Raw genomic sequence first — 20,855 nt, 5'->3', positions numbered from 1 at the left:
TAAAAAATTCGAATTCGATTCGTATTCGAGCATATTAATCGAATACGAATTTATGATTTATTATTCGATTCGATTCGAAATTCGAATTCAAATTATATATACATATATGTATATATATAATTATTTTTTATTTGTGTCAAATCCATATATAATAAATGTCCATTACAAATTATTAAACCCAATATGCCATATTATTGTTTCATAGCATATATAAATATGAGTGTTATTTACTTCTGGTTTTGAATATTTTGAATTTTACACTATTTGTAGTTTAGTTTTGAATTTATTATCATGTGATATTGTAGCTACTTTAAATTTATATGTTTCTTTTGTAATTATGATTATGGTTTTTGAATTTTTGGCATAGGTAAACTTGAATTAGATTGTATTTATTCGAATTAAAATCGAATTCGATTCGAATTCGAGTTTCAAATACGAATTCGAATCGAATTTCGAATTGGGCATATAATATGAATACGAATACGAATCGAATAGTTCAACTTTTAATCGAATACGAATACCGGCAAAAAACAATTATTCGGATTATTCGATTCGATTTAACTTGAAAATTCGTTATTCGATTCGATGAACACCCCTATATGCAACCATAACTTGCTGATACTCCACCGTATATCATGGCTCCAGTGTTAAATGACCACCAAACAATCCCAATTTGGGCCCCAAGCCCCGTGTTAGTCTACTACATTTGAGTTTCAGTTAGGTCACTAAACTTTCAAAAGTGTTTCAATTAATTAGGTCGCTCAACTTTAAAAAGTGTTCCAATTAAGTCACTTAAATTTCATATTTTATTAAATTAAAGGTTTTAACATGATTTTTTTAGCCTTTTTCTTTTTTGTTTCACATAGGAAATCTTTTTCTCTTTTTTTTGAAGTTGATGCTGAGTGGCAACGTAAATTTTATTTTTTATTTTTAAATTTTAATATAATTAACATCTTTTAAATTTTTTTAAATTTAACTATGTATATTGCAAATTTCGACCCCCACATCTTATCCTTTATTTCTTTCTTGACGCACAAAAAAATTGGTGAAACTTGATTTGAAGATTTAGTGACCCAATTTAGGAAAACTATGTATCAGTTGCCTAATTAAAACACTTTTGAAAATTGGTTACTACTCTATGATATATTCCCTTTTTTTATTTTATAATTTGAGAACTAAATAAATAATACAAAAAATACGAGGAGCCTATATAAAACTTATGTCAATAATTCACCTACCATCCACACTTGATTTGAAAAAAAAAACCCTTGATTCTAAAAAAATAGCAAAATAATAATAATAAAAAAAAGATTAGGTTAAATGTATCCCTCTCCCTTACTTGTCATACCTTCTCCTCTGAATTTTGACTTCCTTTAACAATTTTATTTGGCATATTATTACCCTCTAGCATTTATTAAAATTTTATGATCTCTCTTCAAAAGTTTTGTTTTTGTTTTTTTATTTCTATAATGTTTACTTTTTATTTTTTTGTTTCTCTCCTTGTGTTTATTTTCCTTAATCATAATACTATTTATTATTATCATTGTTGATGCATTATTATATTTATAAAACAATATATAAATGTGTGTGTGAGAGAAAGAGAGAGAGAAACTAATGCTCCTAGGGATGAGATTGGGACTGTACCGGTACCGAACGGTTTCGGTCCCGAAAATCACCAATTTTTGGTACCGGTACCGAAATTTTCGGTTCGGTACCGATACCGGGACGGTACCAAAGGCTAAAAAATCGGGAAATACCGGTACCGGTCCCGGTCCCAATACCGAAACTCAAAACTTTGGTACCGATTTGGTACTGACGGTACCAAATCGGTACCAATTTCGGTACCGGTACCGAATTTGCCCATCCCTAAATGCTACTATTGAAAATAAAAAATAAATATATTAATAATATTAACATGATAATAATAAATATAATTACTACTAACAAAATATTCTTTAATTTGATATATTTAGTGGAAACTATTAAGTGAAACAAAATGTTAGAGGGACTAATTTGTATGTAAATAATGTTAATGGTAAAAGGTAATTTATTTGATAAGTTCAAGGGGTGTACATTAGTAAAAATCGTATGGAGAGGGGTCGTTTAGCAACAGCCTAATAAAAATCCTCAGATCGGCGATTCTGACTTCATCGGAAAATTTTGATGTCTTCACAAGTTGTATTCGTTATTCCGACTTCAATCGGCGAGGAGGATGGTCGAGCATGGTTCTTAATCGTAGATGGAATATGAATATGGGTATCTCCGATTCAATCGATTATCATTAACAATGGAGACAACATTTTATGGTTGAGCTGGAAACCCAAATGACGGCGCGCTACTTGAAATTTCGAGGTGGAAGATGAAGACGACGCATCGATTTTCAAATCCGGGCTAGGTTTCAAACCGTTGGTGGTGGATAACGGCGGTGGCAGGTGTGATTGTGATGGTGAGGGAATGGTGGTAGGTGGAGGGGAAGGAATAGAGAAAGTGAGTGAATGGTGGGCGGTGGCAAGTGTTGATGGTGAGAGAATGATGGTGGTGAAGGGAAAGGAAGAGAGAAAGTGAGTAAACTTAGATCTAGATTTAGGTTAAAGAAAGCGAAAAGAAGATGTTATTAGGGTTAAAAAAGAGAAGAAAGATTTGAAGAAGAGAAAAAAAGAAATTGAGATAAGTAAATGACTGAAATGCCTTTTCATTTTTTTAATTAAGTAATGAAGATAGAGATGTGGCTTACTTAGAGCATTCTCCCATGTTCCCTAAAAATAGTGAGAGAGATTTGTAAGTATATGGTATGATTATGAGTGGTTGTGAGTAGAGAAGAGAAAAAATGTTATATGGAAAAGTTAAATTTGGGGGATTTACTGTTCATACCGTATAATTTTTTAATATTTTCTAAAAGTGGTTGTGAGTGAAGGAGGAAGAAAAGAAAATGCTAAAGATATAAAAAGTATTATTTAATTAAACAGAAGAGAGAAAAAACAGTGACGTATAGTATAATTATATAATATATATGAATATATGATAGAGAATGAGTTGGGAGTGCTCTTAAAACTACACATTTGGTTTTTTAGGTTTTTAGCATATACTTTCCTTTTACACACACATATGTGTGTATATATTACACACACACATATTAATAAAATATTATTATTTTCGAAACCAAAACGCTGACAAATGCATGTCCCCCCTCCCCGCGCGAAATCGCCAGGGGGTGGGGGAGGGGTGTTCATGGCAACATAGGGCGATTTTGGCCCCTTTATCACCCCATTACATACCCTAAGCTACGGATGGCAAACCCTCCTTGCGTTGGAGTTCGTAATCCTTTTTTTTTGAACATACAAGCTTTCCTCCTACTTTTTACATTATACCGCCAATGCCAGGAATCGAACCCTGGACCTCTCACCAAAAGGCCAAAGCCTTTACCACCCCACCAAAGTGGTGATGGCTGGAGTTCGTAATCCTATTAAGGCTTTATTCATCTCAAAGCAGTCTAATTATAATGTCAGACAACAATAGATAATAACCGTTGTGAGTTTAAAGAAGCAAGCATATCGCATGCTCGGTTTTGTTAGTATTTTTATGTATAGACTCTTATTTTTCCTTTTTTTTAATGGTGTTTGGAACTCTCTGCAATACCCGAATGAGCCTTATTAAGACGGGATGTCAACAATTCATACTGGTTTTAGCACTTCAGATCTGACCCACCAAGCACATCTTCAACAAGGAAACCTACCACAATGTTTGGAACTATCTCCAATACTTGAGAATGAGTGTGACAGGATGTCAACCGTTCATACTGGTTTTGACGCTTCAGGTCTAACTGTCTAACCCACAACCACCACCCCACCCACACACACACATCGAGTCAAGTCTTGATCTTAAGACCATGAAGATTTCAAGCCTTAAACCCTCACTCCCGCATTAATATGTCATTAGATTAGAAGACCAATTACCTCTTATTTCCCTTAAAATATTAATAACATGTTTGTAGAGCATACTATAATTTCTTGTGTTTTTTACTTCTTTTACAATAGTTCTATCCATTTTTATTGAAGTTGCCCATCGTATTTATTTTGAGTTTTATTAACAATTAAGAATTGTATTTAACACCCATATATTAATCATATAAATTAATTTTCTCCACCGTTTGCTTCTTCCTATTAGGCAAACCCATTTTCTTTTTTCCTTAAGTAACACTTCGAATGATGCATGCACCTTTAATGTAACTAGTTTTTACCATTTTTGGATATATTTATTATTCATCATTTAAGTTATTTAACTAATTTACACAAATTGTAAATTAAGTCCTCACAAACTTTAAATAAGAACATTAAATATATTAAATTACACAAACTAATAAAATTTTAAAAATATTAATGTGGAGGGGATGGGATATTTTGATCAATTTATGTAAACCTAATGCCTAAACTTGTTATTAAATCAAAATCACGAGCCACATACATTCATTTCTTTAGTTAGTATACCCAAACATCTTATTTTGCGTGAATCACATGGACCATCCATTGAGGATTCCAATATAGCAACCTAGATTATTTAAAAAGTCATATGATAACTTTCAGATTAAAAGTTATTTTGGTGGTTCTTCAAAACACTTTAATCGAATAAAACTTTAAATTAAAACAAGAATTTTGTATGGAATTTCTGAGGAAGATGAACCAGAGAGAGTGTTGATCAATGCAAAACCGTGTTTTATCTCCAGGGTAGCTGTGGTTCAAGATAACTGCTTCAAGCAGTTATCTTATTCAAAATTTAAAAACATTAATAAATAAACTTCAAATAATACTTATGATTATGTGTAACATAATTATAAAATTCATTTTTCTAATGAATTTCTAATAAAGAGTTATTAACGAAAATAAAATTTTTCCAAACTGACCTGGCAGCTTAATCCCAGCCAGGGGCGCTGCCTCTTGGACCCTACTGGGTACTACCGCCCCTAGAACCCTGTAACCGGGGGCGCTGTCTCCGGACCCTCGTTCGTTAGGGGCTTCGCCCCTAACATCACAGCAAACTAAAGCAAGTGTGTACTCCACACATCCCGAACTTGCTTAATACTTATTATAATTGAATTAATCAACCAGTTAATTCAATTACACTAAAATACTAACACCATCGTTGTAATACTCAACAAATGTAAATTCGTGTTATTTAACTTTCTAGTATTCTAAATAGAAATTTATTTCATTATTTTCTTGGACACGTACTACTTGCACTTAAGTAATGCAAAAGGCAAAGAGATAATTTCCAGGAGTCCAAGGATGAAACTTTCCCAAGCCAACAGTATACCCATGGCCAACATATATGCAACCATAACTTGCTGATACTCCACCGTATATCGTGGCTCCAGTGTCATACGACCATAAAACACTCCCAGTTTGGGCATCCATCGCGTACAGTGGACCTTTAGGAGCCACTGATCCTGCAAACACCAAGCCCCTAGTTATTGAAACTGGCCCTTCAGCTGAGTCGTTGCTTGGGTCAGCCGTGGTCCATAGAATTTGACCAGTATTTGCATCTAAAGCCACCCAACCACCCGCGGTTGTGGTTCTGTTAGATGGTGCAAGTGTGAAGGGCAAATGAGCACCATTGGCGATGTTGGTGTACACCCGGGTTTCATCTGTGGCCGCGCCCCATATCCCTCCTCCCTCATTACTTCCCGGTCCCGCAAGCTACAAGAAAAAAAAATAGTTGAACAACATTATGAGAGAAGAGACAATATATTATTAAACTTCTAAAGAAAATAAATTAAATTAAAGAATTTTGTAAACAGTTAGAAAGAGATTTTATTTTCTCTTCAAATCCTTTCTTTTTGAAAAGAAAAGTTATGAGAGAAAACTATTAAGCGTAGGGGTGTTTAAAGTAGATATCCGAACTTCGAATATCCTAATTTTTAGATAGTGGATTTTACCAACTGAATCAGAATCCAAAATTTCAGAATTTCGGATATCCGATCAAATAGTGTACCGGATAACCGAAATGTCCGAAATATCCAAAAAATTATTGAAGTATCCGAAATTCCAAAATATACCGAAAATAATCCGAAATATCCAAATATTATTCGAAATTATAAATAATATTTTTTATTTAATAATTAAAAAATATTCCAGATAGTTCGGATATCCGAACTATATATCCGAAAATTTTCAAAATCACTAAAACGCAAACACGCGCGCACGTGTGTGCATATATATATATATAAATGAGAACTCCTTTGGGTTTTAAGAACTCGAAAAACTCAGTATAACGATTTTTTCTTTTTTGAATTTTTTTTACACATGCGTAATATATGTAGGTTATATAAACGTAAAAAAAATTACAGAATTTTTTACGCACCGAGTCAACATTTTACACATGTGTAGCGGACGTAAAAGTTAGTGTAATCAGTTACATATTTATTCTCTCACATACTTTGACTTTTTTGCCAGATTTAATCTCAACCACATATTCCAATTCATTTAATTAAATGTGTGACCTATAATGGAAGTTCTTAAGTTCTTACAACTTAACATGGTTTTCAAAATATCCTTCCCCTATATTATATATATATATATATATATATATATATATATATATATTTGTTTTAATCCTTTCCATTTCTTTCTATTCGTCAACTTAAAAAAAAAAAAGACTTTGGAATGGCGTTAGACCATCGAATGTGGTTGCTCTATGGGTCTCATAAATAAATAAAATAATGAAAACAATATATTTAACTTATTTGTAAAATAAAATAGTTAAATGTAAACATATTTGTAAAATATAATAAGTAATAATACAAAATGATGCTTGTTAAGAAAGAAATATAAAAAGTTATTCGAAAAATATATAAAATATAGAACATTTTATTTGTTAATATAAAAACGTTACTTTAAGGAAAAACATAATTTTTCTAAAACCGTTAGTTGTAAATTAATTTAAACTATATTAAAACATTATTGCAAAAAGAAATTATTATTATAAAAGAATAATTTGTAAAAAATTAAATAATTACAAAAAAATTATAAGAAAAATAAACATAATTAATAGAAAAAGGTTATTAGTAAAATAAAGATAACTAAAGTTACACTGTATTTACTTTGAACCAAACAATTTCACCATTGTCACGATCTAGTGCCCATGCAAAGCCACTCTTTTGTACAGCCACAACAATATCACGTAACCTTCGGTTTGATTTGATCGTGAGCAACATCGGCGCCTCACCGAAGTCGGCATCGACGTTAGGCCCCGGCGGACAATCGGGATTATTCGGAACCAAACACGCAAAATAAAAAATATCGTAACCACCAAGTTGTTGAGACCAAACAACGTTTCCCGAGTTTATATCAAACGCAATTATCGAATTAAACCTAACGTCCGCTCCGGTACATTGATCGGGTTGTGTTGGTTTTGTGGTTTGATTGTTTTGCCTCTCTTGGCATTCTAACACTTCTGGTGGTGCGGTGTAGAGGTTTCCTGTGGCCACATAGACATGTCGTCTTGACACGTCTATCGCGGGGCTGCTTCCCCATATGGCAGCCCCTGAGTAACCGTTTAGTCGACCACCATTGTCAGGAACGGTGTACGTTTGCCATTGAATTGCTCCTGATCTTATGTCTAGTTTCACTAGGCTTCCCCGAAACGTACAACATTTATCGGCAGGTAGTGTTTCTTCCAAAGATGAGACTCCCACGTAAAATCCCCTACAAGTTCGAGCAATTCTAATACATTCATAATAGGCTACTAGAAAACAACTCATTTTCCTATGAAAATTTTCAACTAAATTCTTACGCCGCGCATTTCCAAAAATTTTTGACAAATTTCCAACGAAAAAAACGATCCGAAATTTTGCCACAATAAAGCAACCGACAATGAGATTTTTGTATTTTTCATTGAAAAATTGTCGCTAAGTTTCCAACAAAATTTCAACAAATACCACATTTATTTACTATTTTTGTTCGAAAACCGTAGCAGAAAACATTATTAGTATATTCATTAATTTCATCAAAAAATTGTTGGAAAACATAATAATTAATAAATATGTTTATATTTAACTTATTTATATCATTAAGATTACTAAAAAAAATGATACGAATACTGAATTTTATTATTTGTAATATTATGATTAATAAAACAAATTAGGAATTACAAATATAAATTTATTTTGTAGGAAAATTTCCAGAAACTTTCTAACAGTTTTCCTACACAAATAATAATATTTCATTTAAACGCTCTAATTTAATTTGCTCAAAACCATCAAAACATTTAAAATATTTCTAAGTTAACTTACCTAGAATAAACCGTTCCAGAAGCAGTAATAAGAGCTAGAGGCCGAGGATCAATCGTCGTTAACCAAACGAGCTGCCCCGACTTTCGACGGACTGCAAATACAACAGCAGGCCCATAGACTCCGACTATCAAAAGATCGTCAGCGACAACTGGAGTGGCCCTTGAGACCGATACATTCACGGACACACCAGTTGCGGGCAACCCGGTCAGTTGACCTATATTTTGTTGCCAAATAAGAGCGCCAGTGAAGGCATTCACCGCGTACAAGAACCCGTTCCATGATGGGAAGTAAACAACTCCATTTGCGACCGCGGGTGTCGCTGATATGTCTCGTCCTGTGAAGAACTTCCACTTTAGCTTAAGTTTGTGTACGGTTGATGGGTTGATTATGAATTCATCGGACGCGAATCTTCGGTTACCTATATCGCCACCATGATTCAGCCACTGAAAAAAATTAACACAATGTTAATTAATATTAACTATTAGCACTAATTCACTAAATATAAACGGGTTCAACTATATGCACTATCTAACACCAAATACCACACTGTTTCAAACACAACAGTAAATATATTTTGGGACCGCTATTTGACCAAAAAAATTTAAAGTTTGGTCGTTTATGGTAAGAACGGTCATCCTGATATTGGATGGACGACCATTCTGATTTTTCAAAGTTCAAATGGCATGTCCGAGACGTTTGATGGTGTGAAATCAGATTGAAATGGTGTAGCTACAGCATGACCTAATATAAACAGAAAACAGAAAAGATGAGCATATTCGAATTTACATCTGTAGCCGCGTAATCGATAAGTAGGAGAAGGCAAATTGGGATGATAATGTTAATAAGATTTCCATAATACGACATGGCCGGTAGCTAGTTAGGTTTTCATGAGTGATCAAGAATGGTTGATCAAGCATATATTTATAATCATTGATATTGAAGTACTAATTATGGTTAGGGGTTTCAATCACAAGATGGACATTTTTAAAGCGGCTATTAATTTGTGCCTAGAAGTCAAGATTTTAATAGGTGGTTGATACTTTTGGTCATGTATTTTGCTTTTGCATGCAATTATTCACGAAAAGAGACATCCTTGAGTATATATGTTAATTGTTTTATTACTTTTAAAAGTGACATTCTTTAAAAAAGTTTTGAGAAGAAAATAAAGGTTTTCATGATTCTCTTTGTTTCCAAGTAATGCATATCCCTATGGTCTCCCCTAATATTCCTAAAGTGGCTTGTTTTTGGGAAGAAGTGACCGCCGAAATGCTTGTTATTGTGACAAGGAAACATGGCGGCCAAGTAAATTAAACATAGTATACAAGTAATGCACGGAAACTGCCTAATAGACGTTTTATATATGCTCTTGTTTTGTATCATATATTATATGAGTGCCACTTCTATTATGGACGTTTACTAATTCACTTTTGAAAAAATTACTATTTGTGTCCTTGTGGTTTGATGGCGGGGCCAGATTGACTCCCTCGAAAAAATAAACTGGTTGAGCCCCTTGTTTCCAAAAAAGACGTAAATGAGTCCATCCGTAATCTTTCCATTAGCAATAACGTTAAAATGAGAGGCAAAATTGTCTTTTCATGCCAAAGAGACTCAAGTAGTCATTTTTTTAGGGAGTTAATGTGCCCCTGCCCTCAAAACCACATGGATGCAAACAGTAAGTTTCTTTAAAAAAAAAAAAAAAGAAAAACATCATCATTCATCACTTCCCCATATCAAATTTAATCAAAACCCTATGGTTTGATGGCGGGGCCAGATTGACTCCCTCGAAAAAATAAACTTGTTGAGCCCCTTGTTTCCAAAAAAGACCTAAATGAGTCTATCCGTAATCTTTCCATTAGCAATAACGTTAAAATGAGGGGCAAAATTGTCTTTTCACGCCAAAGAGACTCAAGTAGTTCATTTTTTTAGGGAGTTAATGTGCCCCTTTCCTCAAAACCACATGGATGCAAACAGTAAGTTTCTTAAAAAAAAGAAAAAGAAAAACATCATCATTCACCACTTCCCCAAATCAACTTTAATCAAAACCCTAACTCATCATTCATCATCTTCATCCTCAAATTCCAGCTTCTAAACTCAAATTCAATACTTAAATCAATCAAATCCATACTCTGATTCAACATCACATCTCAATTCGAACGTTTGAAACCCTAATTTCACTCCACATGCTCCATACTTTGATTAGTTTTGTTACATCTATCAATTACAGTTGCTGAAAGGATGAGGTGTTCATTGGAGAGCCTTTTCGATGGCACCTCAGCAGCGGTAGCCGCAACTATATGTAACAACAACGGCAAAGCCATAGGCTATGCAGTTAATGCGGTAAAAAATCGGTTAGCGATCAAGGTCCGCTATTTGAGATATAGGTTATCGCAGTGGGATAACGGTGAGAAAGCGGTAATTTTAATATCATATATATAATAGTAATATCAAAAGTAAAAAACACAAAAGGATCAATAACTGAAACACGATTCAATTATAAGCAATGAAATCTTCCTCTTAGTCAACATCAACCAAGGAATCGTCGGTAGACGAAAGAGTGAGAACATGAAATTTCTAGGGTTTGGATAAAAAAACAGGTTATATACAAATAAAATATCAAATTTGAAGTTTGAGCTATTTTGGTCTTTTCTTAATTTAGCCCAAATATATCAATCTTGAAAATCGGTGCTACGACCGCTATCTAGGAATAAAAAATCGGTCAAATAGCAACCAGTAGCGCCGCTAATAGCGGTTCTGCTATTCTGGACCGCTATTGGCACCGCTATTTTGCAAAGGTCCGCTAACCGCTATCCCACTGCTATCCCACCGTTATCCCACCGCTATTGACTGCATAGGCCATAGGTGAATGGCAGCAACAGCTCACGAGCTAGGATTTCGCTGTTGTATGTCGATTGTGGTTGGTTACGGTGGAAGAACCGGTGCTAGACAGCGAGACTAGACGAAGTAGGTGGTGGTTTAGTGGTTTGGACGATGATTCTAGCAACTGAAACATTTTCTTATAATTCACGAGCTCTCCGGCGAACCCACCAGATTCTGACGTAAGATTAGATTAGTTTTGTTGAAAACGTAGTTTGGTTCAATTTGTTTGGTTGAAAAAGTAGGTCGGTTTGATTTGTTTTGCTGAAAAAGTAGTTTGGTTTGATTAATTTTGTTGAAAAAGTGGTTCGGTTCGATTAGTTTTGTTGAAAAATAGTTCAATTCGATTAGGCTTGTTGAAAGAGTAGTTCGATTTGATTAGTTTTGTTGAAAGGGTAGTTTGGTTCGATTAGTTTTGTAAAAAAAAGTAGTTCCGTTCAATTAGTTTTTGTTAAAGAAGTAGTTCGGCTCGATTAGTTTTTGTTAAAGAAGTAGTTCAGCTCGATTAGTTTGTTAAAAAAGTAGTTCGGTTCGATTATTTTTGTTAAAAAAAGTAGTTTGGCCCGATTAATTTTGTTAAAACAGTAGTTCGGTTGGATTACTTTTGTTAAAAAAAAAGGTAGTTAGGTTCGATTAGTTTTATTAAAAAAGTAGTTTGGTTCGAGTAGTTAAAAAAAACTAGTTTGGCCCGATTAGTTTGTTAAAAAAGTAGCTCGGTTCGATTAATTTTGTTAAAAAAGTAGTTCACTTTGATTAGTTTTGTTAAAAAAAGTAATTCAGTTGATTAGTTTTGTTAAAAAAAACAGTTCTATGGATGGAAGAGCATATTGGTAATTTCAGCATTTCCGTGGATGGAAGCTTAACGACTAGGACTCATCCATTTCATTTTTGAAAAGAAACCGGTTACATTGGTTTTAAACCGGTTCTAAACCGAACTGAGCTGGACCAGGTCGAACTCTCTTGCTCCTAAACCGAACTAGTTTAGGTCAAACCGGTTTTGAACATACTTTCACCAAACCGGTTCAGTTTAAGAAAAAACCGATTTTGTACATCTCTAGTTATGGCCTATGGGTCAGTTAATCACCTTATATATGGGCCTATGTATTTAGGTTGCAAAAACTAACCCATATTTATATGGATTTGGGCTTGAACAAATTGTTTTGATTATGTTGAAAAAAAACCTAAAATTTGTCTAAAATAAAAGCAATTTTTAACCTATTTTGGGCTTAGCATAGCATCATTACTTAATAGCTTTGTGTAACATTTCTATATATTTTTATAAGGTGATTTAATACCATAACATTCAAACACCATTCTTACTATTTTGATATTATTGGATCAAATCACCTTATAAAGTTAAATTATATATGGTTTTAGTTTTATATTTAATTTTAATGTAATTTTTATTTATTCAATTAAATATTATTTATTTAAAAAATTATAAATGTAAACTAGAAAAAAATTACTGAGTAATGAATGATGGAGAGTTTTGAAAATACCACATTATTATTATTTTTTTAACAACCAACAAACAGCAAAATTTTATGAAAAAACACCCCCTACAAGACATTAGCCCGAGGACCAAAATGCACCAAACAAAACCACCACGAAGCGATTATAAAACATACATAGCTAAATGATGTGGCCTAAAATACACATATTTTTATATAAATATTTTCTACACTTTAAACACATTTGAGCCAGGTTTTTATTGAAAGTTACTCTATTTGATTCAAATATGGATTTGAAAGGTTTTAAGAGTCAACGAGCTAAATAGAGTATTTTTACTATAATAATAATAATAATAATAATAATAATAATAATAATAATAATAATAATAATCTGACAACAATATAAAAATGTAAACCTACGGAAAATGCATGAAGGATTATTCACAATTAATGGGTAAATGGATTTGTGGAGCTACAAATAAGTAAGAAATAGAAAAGAAAAAAATTAACCATAAGTTATATTAAAGAATATGATAAGTAAATTTCTTGTTTGTATGCAGTTTTAGAAAAGAAAAAAAACAACAATGAAGAGAATGAGAAATTAAATAAACATCTTGGCTATGCTGCTGGGCCACGTTGCATATTAATGGAGTGGGCTAAAGGGCCACAAAAGAAAGAGTCGGTTACCTTAACTTGGAGAAAAAGTAAAAGAACTATAATTAACATATATAAAAGGGGTCGAGAAAAAGATTATGGAGGATTATTAACCCTACTCCCGTGAAGAGAGTTCAACACCAGGGGTCACGCAAGGCAAGAAAAAGAGAGAGAAAGTCTTTGGTTCAACCAAATAGCATTTGGGTTCGACACCTGCTCACCCAAACATCCTTATTATTTGGTTTGAATTTATTTTTTTCGTCATGAATTTATTGTTTAAACCTATTTACTTTTTTTTGTTCTTGAGTATGGTGGTTGGCTAAACCCCATAGACTTCCTAGGTTATGATGAACCTACTTTAATGTTTTGATTTGACTTGGGATTTATTTACGTTATGGTTTTTATGATTTAGTAAAAGATTTATTTATAATTAATTGATGCGTATGAATGCTTAGGATTGTTTGATGAGTTTTATTCCATAGTTTTCCTTGATTATTGTTTGTCATATTATAGGATTACTATTAGGTCAATTACTTCGTGTTTTTGATTATTTTATGATTGATTTCATGATAAGATCATAGGAATAATATTGTCAAATAAAACTAAATGTGCTGCTAACCTAAAATCTGTAAAGTGCTAAGTTATGGATAGATCTTTATTATTTAATCTTGCTATATTTAGTTCTTCGTAAGGAGTCCGTCTATGGTTGATTATTTATTATTGTCTATTAAATCAATTAAATATTTTAAATTGCCTTTGATCTCCACGCTGTAAGTTAGGATTTCGTTTAGAGGAACTAGATCATAATTAATTAGGTAACCGTAAGGGAACTTGATTTTTAATACTGGTATGCGTTAAAATTTATTAGAAACCCATAGGTGCCTTCTTGAAAAGGGTCAAGGGTCATGTTCGGGTTTTCTTTTAAGTGTCTATTTTACGATCCCAGTCCATAACTAAATATTTTCTGGGTTAAGTCATAAGTGAAATTTAGGGGATTCCAGCCTAGGTATTTTTCTCATCATCATATTATTTAATAAACAAAAATTTTGCTTTCGTTTAAATTACTTGTGTTCTTAATTAGTTTTTAGTTATAGTATTAAATTAGTATTTTAAATAAAACCCCCCAAACAAATATAAATTAATAAGTCGTGTTTTACAGTCGAGTCTAATTAGCTAATAAACGTAATTTAGAGAGTCTCATGGGTTCGATATCCGGACTTACTTAGCTTTACTAGAGTCGACCGGTTCACTTACCGGTTATAAGTTTAGTCGAGTTTTAGAGAGTCTAGAGTATTACTTAGTGTTTATTTTTAGTTAAATTAGTTAATAATTATTAAACTGCTTTTAGCACATCAAGTTTTTGGCGCTGTTGCCGGGGACTCTTGGCGATTGCGTTATTAGATTTGATTAGACTTGCTTGCTATATACGTGCTATTTGCTTTATTTATTGCTTTGAGTCGTAGGTGTCTAATTTTAAGTTTAGTTATTTTATTCTATTTTCAGTTTTTTATTTTCGAGTCTTCATTAGAGTCTACCAATTTTGTTTTGTGTGTTCTTCAGGTACATGCCACATCTACGTTTGCACGGACCGTCGTTGGATTGCTTTGTACCTACTCCGTTGAAGTCCGAGGCAAGTTCGTCATCGTCAGAAAAGCAACCGATTACCATAGATACTTCACCAAAATCATCACCCACAAGTTCACCACCAACGAGTCCCAAAACCATCCCAGTTAACCATATGGCCGAAAATAGCCGCACCATGTACCAGAAAGCTTTGAAGGGTTCCATGGAGATCACTCACCCATTGTTGCTCCTGAGATTGATAACCCTAACTCATAGCAGATTCCATCCTACGTCATGACCAACATCACCCAACACCACCAATTCCATGGCCATGAAGATGAAGATGCACCGGCACACATCAACCGTCTGACTCGTGTGTTCAAAACGTTCAATTTGCAAGGTGCTAATGAGGATGCGATCTTCCTTCAGTTGTTCCTGTTTACACTTTCGGGTCGTACCGCCACTTGGCTCGACTCGCAACCTGCTGGAGCGTTCACTACTTGGGAGGCGCTTCGCAATGCATTCATTAAGAAGTACTTTCCACCTTCTAAGGCCTCTCGCCTCCGTGATCAGATCCACTCCTTTCACATGGATTCGGATGAGCCATACTACCAAGCTTGGGAGCACTTTCAGAATCTCTTTTTCCCGTTATTCAAAACATGGGCTCACACCTTGGGCCCTTGTTGAGAAGTTTTATAATGGGCTTACTTATTAAGCTCAAGCGAGGTTTGACACAGCTGCTAGGGGTAATTTGATGGACAAGAAGAATGTGACCGAGTGTAACGAGATGTTTGAAAGTTTCGCGCAATCGGAGTACGCGAAGAAGCCACGAGGCGGGAATTCCAATCCCGTCACCAGTACATCTTCATCTGCTCGAAGTGTACACCAGGTTAATCTGGATACTGGTATGGCTGCTGCTTTGGAGAATCTCACCTGAGAGATAAAAGAGTTAAAGACTAAGGTAGATAAGTGTGAGATGCGTAGGGGTGGTCATGGTACTTTGGAGTGTCCGTTGATGAACAATCAAGAAGTTGATTTTGTGGCTGGTCAAAACAGGTTCTTTAATGCTTACAACAACAACAATCAGAATTGGAACAACTACAAAAATCAGAACCAAGGGCGAGGCAACTCAAATTGGTGCCTGACCAGTGGGCCACCTGGTTTCCAAGCTCCCTATAACCGAAATCAGGGTCAGTATAACAGTGGAAGTTCTAATGAGCAAAGTTCGGGTAATGGGAAAGATTCGAGTGGTGGTATGGGAAGACTAGAAGAAATGATGCAGCAAATCCTTAATAGAGATCAAGTCACTCAAAAGACTCTTGCCGATCATGATCTGCTTTTGAAGAATCAACAATCAGCTATGCTCGACATGCAACGGACCATGGTGATATTGCCCGACAATTGAATGAGAGACCCCCGGGACAGTTTTCAGGTTCTACTCAACAGAATTCGGCCACTCAAATAAAAGCGATTACTACTCGTAGCGGCAGGGTTTTAGGTCCCTAGGTGAGAAGGAATGAAGTTGAAGTGGAAGATGAGGAGGTGATGGATGAAGAGATCAAGATGGAAGTACCGAGAAACGTGCAGAACAGCGCACTAGTTGCACCGCCACTAGTGTAGAAGCCGATTGATGTCCGGCCATCACCTGTGATTGACCACTCTCGTATCTCGTATCCCACTCGCGCGAAACATCAGAAATACACGCGGGAGTACAGGCATTTTCTTGATATGTTCTGACAGTTGAAGATTAATCTCCCGTTCATTGAAACCCTCCAACACATGCCGAAGTACGCGAAGTTTCTGAAAGACCTGTTGAAAAGGAAGGATAGGTTGGGGGAGGTGTCATCAATTCCCCTTATGGGAGATTGTTCGTCGGTAGTGTTGAACCGCGTGCCGAAGAAGTTGTCAGATCCGGGTGTGTTTATGATTCTGTGTTTGTTTAGTAGTGATGCGATGAGCCATGCATTAGCGGATTTGGGTGCGAGTATAAATTTCATGCCGTATTCTTTGTACCAGAAGTTGGAGTTAGGCGAGCTTACACCGACTCGCATGTCTTTATCGTTGGCTAATCGTTCGGTTAAATATCTGCAAGGTATTATCGAGAATTTGCTAGTGAAGGTTGACAAGTTTGTGTTCCCAGTGGATTTTGTGGTACTTGACATGGAGGCCGACAAGAAAGTCCCCATTATTCTTGGTCATCCGTTTTTACGAACCGCGAAGGCGCTTATCGATGTATATGATGGGAAGATCACGCTTCGGGTTGGTGATGAGAATGTTACTTATAACATCGCGAGGTCGATGAAGCATCCGGGTGATCAAGATAATTTCAGTGGTCCATGCCACTCCGTTTACTTTATTAACTCGTTTATTGCAGGTATTGATAGTTGTTTCGATTATATTTGTGGTGCTGATCTTGTGGGAAGTAATGGTTTGGTTGATTGTGATGATTTGGGTGAGGAGGAGGGGTGTGAGAACGATTCGGTTTGTGATGAGTTGGTTGAGATTTCGGGGTTGCCCGAGATAATAGAGGTTAATGAGATCAGTAGTGAAAATAAGGCGGATTCGGTAGAGAAACCCGCTCCGTTAGAGTTAAAGGTACTCCCGTCACACTTGGAATATGCGTATCTTGATGAGGGCTCGAACTTGCCCGTTATTGTGTCGTCCAAGCTGACGGAAGAACAAAAGACGAAGCTGATTGAAGTGTTGAAACTACACAAGGGGGCGATTGCATGGAGACTTTCCGATATTCAAGGTATTAGCCCCGCTTATTGCATGCACCGGATTTTATTGGAGGATGAGTACAAACCGGTGGTGCAACCACAAAGACGCCTCAATCCGAATATGCAAGAGGTGGTGAAGAAGGAGGTATTGAAGTTGATGGATGCCGGGATGATTTACCCGATTTCCGATTCTCCTTGGGTGAGCCCGACTAAAGTTGTTCCAAAGAAGGGAGGTATGACCATTATGATGAATGAAAAAAATGAGCTTATCCTTTCGCGTACGGTTACTGGTTGGAGAGTATGTATTGATTGTCGCCGATTGAATGATGCCACCTAGAAGGACCATTTTCCGTAGCCGTTTATTGATCAGATGTTGGAGGGTTTGGCAAGTCAGCAGTTTTATTGTTTTCTTGACGGTTTTTCGGGTTATTTTCAAATTCCCATTGCACCGAAGAACAAGAGAAGACGACTTTTACACGTCCCTATGGCACATTTGCATACTGTCGCATGCCGTTTGGACTATGTAACGCTCCGGCTACCTTTCAGCATTGTATGGTGGCCATCTTTCAGGATATGATAGAGATGTCTATGGAGGTGTTTATGGACGATTTTTCGGTTTACGGTAATTGTTTCGATCATTGTTTGGCTAATCTTGAGAAGATGTTGAAAAGATGTATTGAGACAAAGTTGATGCTTAATTGGGAAAAATGCTATTTTATGGTGACGGAAGGGATCGTGTTGGGTAATAAGATCTCGAGAGATGGTATTGAGGTGGACCGGGCAAAGATTGATACTATACCGACGAACGTAAAAGCGATTAGGAGTTTCTTGGGCCATGCGGGATTCTATCGGCGGTTTATCAAAGACTTTTCAAAAATTACTCGCCTGATGACCCAACTCCTCGAGAAAGATGTGCCGTTTGTTTTTTATGATGGTGTTTGAAGGCGTTCACGTTTTTGAAACAGAAGCTCGTAAGTGTTCCCATTCTTTGTTCTCCCGATTGGAGCTTGCCGTTTGAGCTCATGTGTGATGCTAGTGATTATGCGGTTGGAGCGGTTTTGGGGCAAAGGCGATATAAACATTTTCACCCCATCTATTATGCTAGCAAGACGTTGAACAATGCCCGAGAAAACTACACCACCACCAAGAAGGAACTTTTAGCCGTTGTTTTCGCATTTGACAAGTTCTGCTCGTATCTTGTGCTTTCGAAGACCACCGTTTTTACAGATCATGCAGCCTTGCATTTTTTCTTTCAAAAGAAAGACGCGAAGCCTCATCTTATTCGGTGGATTCTTCTACTTTCTGAGTTTGACATCGAGATCAAAGATAAGAGGGGTGCGTAGAATGTGCGGCTGATCATCTATCCCGTTTAGAAGATCCGAGGAGAGAAGAGTTGTGTGAGGAGGAGATTGGAGACACATTCCCTCATGACTCGATCGATTTGGTTGCGGCTGAGAAGCAAGGCATGCCATGGTTCACTGATTTTGCTAATTATTTGGCTAATGGTTTTGTGTTAGAGGGTTTGACTACGCAACAAAATAGGAAGTTCTTCTGGGATGTGAATAGGTATGTGTGCCGTTTTTGTTGAAGATTGGTGGTGATCGGATTTTGAGGAGATGAGTGACAAAAGAGGAAGGTTGGGATATTCTAAAGCATGTTCATGAAGGGTTGACTGGAGGTCATCATGGTGCGCATGCTACCGCACAAAAGGTGTTTGATAGTGAGTTCTATTGGCCAACAGTTGTTAAAGATGTTGAGGAGTTTGTGAAGCTTTGTGATGCGTGCCAAAGAACAGGTAATATTTCTTCCAAGAATGAGATGCCTCAAAACCCCATACAAATTCTTGAAATCTTTGATGTTTGGGGCATCGACTTCATGGGACCGTTTCCCACATCGAATGGTAATAAGTATATTTTGGTAGCTATTGATTATGTGTCGAAGTGGGTAGAAGCCCAAGCGTTGGCTACGAATGATGCACGAGTTGTTATGAGGTTCCTTAAGAAGTTGTTTACTCGTTTTGGTACTCCAAGAGCTATTATTAGTGATCGGGGAACCCATTTTTGTAATACCGTTATGGAGAAAACATTGGCTCGTTATGGAGTTACTCATCGTACCTCTACTTCCTATCATCCTTAAACAAATGGTCAAGTCGAGAATGCAAATCGAGGGGTGAAGAGGATATTGGAGTAGACGGTTGGGGTTAGTTCGAAAAGTTAGATGATGCATTGTGCGCACTCCGAACCGCGTACAAGACTCTGTTGGGCACTACACCGTTTATGCTTGTGTATGGTAAGTCTTGTCATCTTCCAGTTGAATTGGAGCATCGTGCTTATTGGGCATTGAAGACGGTGAATGTCGATCTTACCGCGGCCGCAAGGAAAAGGTACTTTCAGATTAATGAGTTGGAGGAGCTTCGGGATGCAGCATATTCTCGATCATTGAACATCAAAGACAAGACGAAAGCTCTACACGATCGGCGTTTGAAAGGCGGCAAGGACTTCAAGAAAGGAGATAAGGTATTGTTATTTAACTCTCGTTTGAAGTTGTGTGCAGGAAAGTTTAGATCGAAGTGGACGACCGTACTTGGTGAAGGAAGTTTTCCCATATGGAGTGGTGGAGTTTGGAGAATCCGGATAATGGAACATCTTGGAAGGTGAACAGTCATCGTTTGAAGCACTATCTTGGAGGACCGGAGGAATCAATCGAGATGGAGGAAACTCCTCTCGATCAATCGCACTGAATTGTCACACATGGTTCTTGAGTGAAAACTCAAGTGTAGAGTTTGTACATTCTTTCCTATTTTTATTTCTATTTTATTTTTCCTTGAGTCACTAACGTAGTTTTTTATTTGTTTTTAAAGTTTTGAAAGTTTTGAAGGAAGATAGTGTGAGAGGGAAGATCCCCTTGAAGTCTAATGACAAATTCAAGTGTGGGGATGGATCAGCAGGAGCCCCATACTTTTTATTTATCTTTTTGCTGCTGTTATTCATCTTATATATTATTTATGGTTGGTTGGTCTTGTTACATACTTTGAATTATTAATATCTATCAAGTTGATAAGATGAATTTTTAGATATTGTTTGTATTGTTGCCGCTTCCATTCGTATATGAGAGAAGGAGATACTGGTTGCTGAGGACGTTCCGAGTTGAAGGGCATTTATGGAAGACGACTTTAGCATCCTATTTCATTCGCATATTACCAGCTAAGTCTTTTCCTTTTTACTTTGTTTTTATGTTTTTAGTTTTTAAAATTTTTGCTTTGTTTTGTTTTTATTTATTTTTGTTTTTTTAGGTTTTGTTTTTAAATGT

The 20,855-nt window shown here is 35.9% G+C and overlaps 2 protein-coding genes across 2 annotated transcripts; one reads left to right on the top strand and one right to left on the bottom strand.

The window, feature by feature from the left end:
• Positions 1-5,234: 5,234 nt before the first annotated feature.
• On the bottom strand, positions 5,235-15,051 carry LOC143564161 (uncharacterized). The gene is made up of 4 exons (XM_077051522.1): positions 14,929-15,051; positions 8,285-8,727; positions 7,094-7,697; positions 5,235-5,690 (listed from the first exon to the last, which is right to left on the bottom strand). The coding sequence occupies exons 1-4, from the start codon at positions 15,049-15,051 to the stop codon at positions 5,235-5,237; spliced, it is 1,626 nt and encodes a 541-aa protein (XP_076907637.1).
• A 1,554-nt stretch (positions 15,052-16,605) lies between these two features.
• On the top strand, positions 16,606-20,183 carry LOC143564160 (uncharacterized). Its single transcript, XM_077051521.1, has 5 exons — positions 16,606-17,528; positions 18,652-18,881; positions 19,288-19,341; positions 19,857-20,062; positions 20,100-20,183. Exons 1-5 carry the CDS (start codon positions 16,606-16,608, stop codon positions 20,181-20,183), a joined length of 1,497 nt encoding a protein of 498 aa, XP_076907636.1.
• The last annotated feature ends 672 nt before the right edge of the window (positions 20,184-20,855 follow it).

The sequence above is a fragment of the Bidens hawaiensis genome, unplaced genomic scaffold (assembly GCF_021521415.1).
Source record: "Bidens hawaiensis isolate Kalapana, Puna unplaced genomic scaffold, B.hawaiensis_p1.1 tig00021826_1, whole genome shotgun sequence".
NCBI classification, from domain to species: domain Eukaryota; kingdom Viridiplantae; phylum Streptophyta; class Magnoliopsida; order Asterales; family Asteraceae; genus Bidens; species Bidens hawaiensis.
This window is presented reverse-complemented; position numbering and strand designations above follow the sequence as displayed.